This window comes from Arachis duranensis, chromosome 10 (assembly GCF_000817695.3).
Source record: "Arachis duranensis cultivar V14167 chromosome 10, aradu.V14167.gnm2.J7QH, whole genome shotgun sequence".
Lineage (NCBI taxonomy): Eukaryota > Viridiplantae > Streptophyta > Magnoliopsida > Fabales > Fabaceae > Arachis > Arachis duranensis.
Window position 1 is genome coordinate 5,192,964 of NC_029781.3, and position 5,692 is coordinate 5,198,655.

Here is a 5,692-nt window from a genome sequence, read left to right on the forward strand (position 1 = left end):
AAAAATCACCGACTCCGATTGCTGCACCCTCTCATCAACAATAACAAGGGCATGAATCTGTTTCCCTATCCTTGAACACACATTTCTCCCACACATGGACACAACTCTAGCCATCAGCTCCGGCTTCGGAGCAAGGCCGAGCAAGTGTGCACCTTTCAACGTCTGCAAGGCTTCTGTTAAGTACCCATTATACAGATAACAATTGATCATGGAATTCCAAGTGATGGGGTCTCTCTGAGGCATTGTGTCGAACACTTTCCGTGCAGATTCAGTATCCATAAACTTTGCATACATGGAGATGACAGAATTGGACACAACATGGTCAGAGTGAGAACCTGTCTTGAGAGCCAAGCAATGAAGGGCAGTGCCGAAAGCGTGGCACTGGGCGGAGGAGCACGCCTTGGTGAGTGATGGAAGAACAGAGAAGATGTTAACATGGGTGCCAGAGAAATGGAGTTGTCTGAAAAGTTGAAACGTTTGGTGATAAAGACCGTTCGAGAGCAAGGTTTTGATGCGTTGGTTGAATGAAGCAGAGGCCTCATAAACGGCCATGCAAAACAGCAGAAGTTACAAATTATACGTTAAGCTTCACACATATTTTAGTAACAAGATTTTTAAACTAGTGCCCCCAGCATAAAAAACATGGTGGAAACTCACCTGCAGTCGACTGCGGTGAAGTTGCTTTTGGATGGTTGACACGTGTTACTATATGATTTAAAAAAAACCGATTTATTTTATACAAATAGTTTATTTAAAAAACCGGTTTGAATTGGATCAAACAGTTACTTTTATTCCCTTCTTCTTCGTTTCACACGGAAACATCATTATCTTCCAATCCTTCTTCAGAACAGATGAATTTGGTACGTCCTTCTTCTTTATTCTTATCGACCAATTTTTCTTTAAATTTATGTGAAACTTTTAGTTTCGTCAAATATATGTATACAAATTGTTTGAAAAAAATAAAATTTAGTATTCTAAAAAAGAAACAAAATTCACATTTTTTTATAGGAATTACATAAATGGTATCATCTATCCTTTGTTGTGTGTCTCTATTTTTATCTTCTTGATGAGCTTTGTTTTGTTTCCCATGACTTACATTTTCAGTTGCTTTCAAATTAAGCTGTAAAATTTTATGGCAATCAATCAATCAACTTTTATTTTACTAATAAACTATTTTCATGCAAATTATTGTTGATTTTTCAATAGTATTCTATAAATAAATTATTTTTTTAAAATAATAAGACGATAATTTACTTGTGTAGAAATTATGATTTCACTCTTATGCACGTTTTAAAAGAATATATTTATTTAAAATAATAAAAATATATCTATTTAAAATTCTAAAATTTTGTATCAATCTACTTGTATTAATTTCAAATTAATGAGTATGTTTTTTAAATTTTAAATAAACCTACTTATATTAATTTTAAATTTTATTTAAAATAATACGAATATATTTATTTAAATAAAAAATTAAAATAATAAAAGTACATTTTTCTGAAAAAGGATTGGAAGATAATGATGTATGTGTGAAACGAAGAAGAAAGGAATAAAAGTAACTGTTTGATCCAATTCAAATCGGTTTTTTAAATAAACCATTTGTATAAAATAAATCGGTTTTTTTAAAACCATATAGTAACACGTGTCAACGATCCAGAAGCAACTTCACCTGCAGTCGACTGCAGGTGAGTTTCCACCTTTTATTTGGTACAAATTGTTGCAAATTTTTCAAACTCTTAAATCCTAGTTCAAAACTTACTACACACACATTCTCCTCTTTATATAAAATTTAACTATGAAATAATAAATAATACAAATAACAAATGCTTCATACTATTTTATTAATTTTAATATTTTATAAACCAAAATTATTTTTAACTAAATTATAAAATAGATAAACTATATATATAAGTATTTATTAAAATAAGTCTAATATTTTAATTTTTTTATACCACATTTATTTATTTATTTTTATTGTGCAATTTGAAAGATTTTAAAAATCTGTTATTCGGAAAAGAATTCAAATATTTTATCGTTGAAGAATTCAAATATTTTTTTTTTGTTAATCATGAAAAATTAGTTGCCAATCAATTATTGCTTAAATGGCATAGTCTTCTTATACTCATCTAAGAGATTACAGGTTCGAATAGTTTTGGATAGTAAAATATTTATTATTAGTTGAGTTTTCATATATCATTTATCAATCGCATTCTATTTATCACAAATTCTATTAAAATAAGTGAAGTTTTAATTCAAAAATTATTATCTACATGACTATAGATAAAAATATCAAAATAATTAACCGTACATATAAATATCATCGTTATGTTTTAATTCATGAATTAATAAAAAGACATCATGTGTCTACTGTTATATTAAAAAATTAAATTAATATTTTTTTAAGAACTAATTTGTCTAAAATTAAAATCTTTAGAACCTAATTGTTAATTTATTTTATATTTTATGTTACATTATAGTTAAAATACGGTTCAACAAGATTCAAAATTTACAACAAAAATACTTTACTTCTATAATTTGGTGTCCACTTTTTGCATAATCAGAAAACTTGAGCGGAATATCTTCTGAAACTGATCCCTTAATATACACGAAAAGAAGAAAAAAAAGGGAATTGCATTGTGAAGAGATAATATTCAGAGTGATCCAAAAAAAAAAAACAAATGTAGAATTAAAAATAAAATAAAATAAAATAAAGAAGAAAAAAACCAGAAAAAGTTCTTTTAAATGATCGAAAAGTAAGAGAGGGAAAGAAAGAGAAGGAGCGCACTCTTTTCACGTGGATGGTACATTTATGGCTTTTGTATTAAAATAAATAAAGAAAATTCATTATTTTCCTAAATACGCACCCATGAAAATTATTATCTAAATGCGCAGCACCATTTTCCGGCCACCATCCACGAAATGGGTTTAGCCTCTAACTCAAGCAAGGCGCCCACGAATTGGGCCAGGGTGCCATTATGCGACAGGCACCCAAAAAAAGGGCATTTAAGGCAGGGCACCCACGAATTGGGCCATTTCCTAGGAGGTATAAACGAAATGGCACCTGAGACATATAATTGGGATACCAGACGCGAGTTGGCCCAAATTCAGTTGCACCCCACACGAATTGGTGCAACTCAAGTGCACCTCCTGCGAAATAGAGCATGAATTTCGCTATATAAAGGGCTGTGGCAGCCAGTTTAAAACCACATTTGGAAATCATTGTTGTGTCTCCGAGTAATCCATCCACAACCACTCTCTTTCATCTCCAACAACTCTCTCCTATCTCCATCTCTTCACCTTCTTTATAAAATACTTAAGATGGTACGTTATTGTGCCTATGACTTCTGAAAATGTCTACGTTATCATATATTCTAATGGAGAAATTTCTCATACATCTGAAGGTATTACATTTGTTTGTGACGATCCACTGTGAATAATGACACCGCCCCAAACATCATTGCAATAGCTGAAAAATGTGATCCTCATGAATACTAGTATGGTCGGAGAGAATGAAATCACGAAGTTGACTTACAGAATGCCAGTTGCAGTTGCCAACTCGTTTGCGTATCAGAAAATACAGATTAAATCTAACCAACAAGTTTCGATGATGTTTTCTTACCATCGGAGCATAGGAAGTATCTATTCGTTGGAACTATGTGTAAATCTCCAAGATGTTGGAGGAAGCTCCTCTAGTTTCAATAATGTAGAGCAAGCTCGAAATTTCTGTGCGGCAGATTTAATGCCAGGTCAGAAGATTTTAAGAGCTCGTAGTCCAACCTTCAACGCTATTGTGATGCCTGGTCAGACTGTAGCAAATCTTCGTTCACGTCCTTCCTCTTCTAACCGTGTTCCATCCCCAAAAGGTATTGTTGACGGGTTGGCAGAAACTTTTGATAAAGATGAGATCGAAGATGATAGTGGTGAAGAAGCTGAAATGGTTCCCGAAACCCAACATATCTGTTTACCACGAGAGGGATGTTCCGAATCGTGTCTAATCGGTTGCTGTAGGAGGGGGTGGTAGTGAATCTAGCGGTACCCCAGGCCACTACTTGTCTTTAAATCTTGGTGCCATGATGTCGACCACCGTCGAAAACACACCGAGCAACTATGCTTTGTTTGGTGAGATGGAGTTGGAGGTTGGTTTGAAATTTCTGAATAGAGAAACTGCGATGCTTGCTGTAAAGAACTACAACATTCGAAGAAGTGCGGAATACAAGGCGGTAGAGTCAGATCAAGTTAGGTATGTCTGTCGATGCAAGCAGTTTGGGGACCAAAGTCATTGGATGGTACGAGTTGCAAAGATAAGGCCTCCAGATTTTGGGTAATTCGAAAATATGAAAGGCCCCACACTTGTTTGGCAAGCTCCATGTCTCAAGATCATGCTCAACTTGATAGCAACATCATCTGTTAGCATATATTTCCCATGGTTCATGCAGATGCTACTATTTGTATTAAGGTGTTGCAAGGATCAGTCGATGCAGCCTACGGGTACAAGGTTTCTTACAAGAAGGTTTGGCACGCAAAGTAGAAGGCATTTGCCAAAAATTTATGGTGATTGGGAGGAGTCATACGACCAACTTCGGAGATATTTCAATGCACTGCAAGCTTTTGTTCCAGGTATTTTTGTCAATTAAAAGTTATGGTAATTTATAAGTTGGAGTCATTACGGTGTGGTTCTAATTAAGTGTAGTCATGTCAGGCACAATTGTTGATATCCAAACACGATCGAACTATGTCGGCAACATGTTGGACCGTCACAGTGTCATGTTTCATCAGGTTTTTTGGTCGTTTCCGTTCTGTGTTGAAGCCTTCAAGCACTGTAAGCCACTGATCTCCGTAGACGAAACACACTTGTATGGTAAGTATACAGGGACCCTGTTGATGGGAATAGCGCAGGACAAAAATAACAACATCCTGCCCGTTGCTTTTGCAATTGTCGAAAGGGAGAAGACGGAGTCCTGACTCTTTTTCCTTTCGAACCTCAGGAGACATGTAGCGACTCAACCAGGGATACTGCTTATCTCTGATCGGCATGCATCAATATGAACTTCGTCCAGCCAATTTAAATTTTCCTCGACGTTGCTACCACCACCATCGCTCATGTTACACTTTTCTAATCAAACCACAACATAACATTATTAACCAAAACACACTTTTTTTCTCTCCTCCACGGTTTATGATTTTCAACCCTCTCTTCCACCCATTTTCATTTCATGTTGCACTTGGTCCCCTCCCCTCCCCTCCTCCCCTTTATATACACACCAAGCCACTTGCCCTTACCATGCCACAATATGTAGGGGTGTGCAAAAAAAAAAAATGGTTTCACTGAATTGAATTGAAACTGTTTTAAATAAACCAGTTTTTTAAATAAAAAACTGAACTGAAACCATAGTTTTTATGAAAATCAGTTTATTAAAAACCAGTTTTTATGGTTCAGTTTAGTTTTAAACCAAATTAAAACTGGTTTTATTTAAACTCTAAAATTAGTTTTACACAGTCTTTCTCTCTCTCTCCCTTCACTCTCTCTTTCCCCTTCCTCTCTCTCCTCTTCCTCTCTCTCTCTCCCTCCTCTTTGTCTCTCTCCTTCTTTCTCTCCCCCTCCCCTCCTCTCTCTTCCCCTTCTCTCTCTCATTCTCTCTCTCTCTCTCCTCTCCATCTCTCTCTCTCTCCCTCTCCCTTCTCCTTCCTCTTT

At 35.1% G+C, this 5,692-nt stretch overlaps 1 protein-coding gene across 1 annotated transcript in view; it reads right to left on the bottom strand.

Annotated features, from left to right (window-relative positions):
* LOC107468423 (pentatricopeptide repeat-containing protein At4g31070, mitochondrial) overlaps positions 1-581 on the bottom strand; it is a 1,764-nt gene extending 1,183 nt beyond the window's left edge. The window contains 1 exon segment of the mRNA XM_021133834.2: positions 1-581. This exon segment is cut by the window's left edge and continues 12 nt beyond it. Within this exon segment, the coding sequence (XP_020989493.1) occupies positions 1-552 (552 nt within the window). The 5' untranslated portion in view covers positions 553-581.
* Positions 582-5,692: the final 5,111 nt, after the last annotated feature.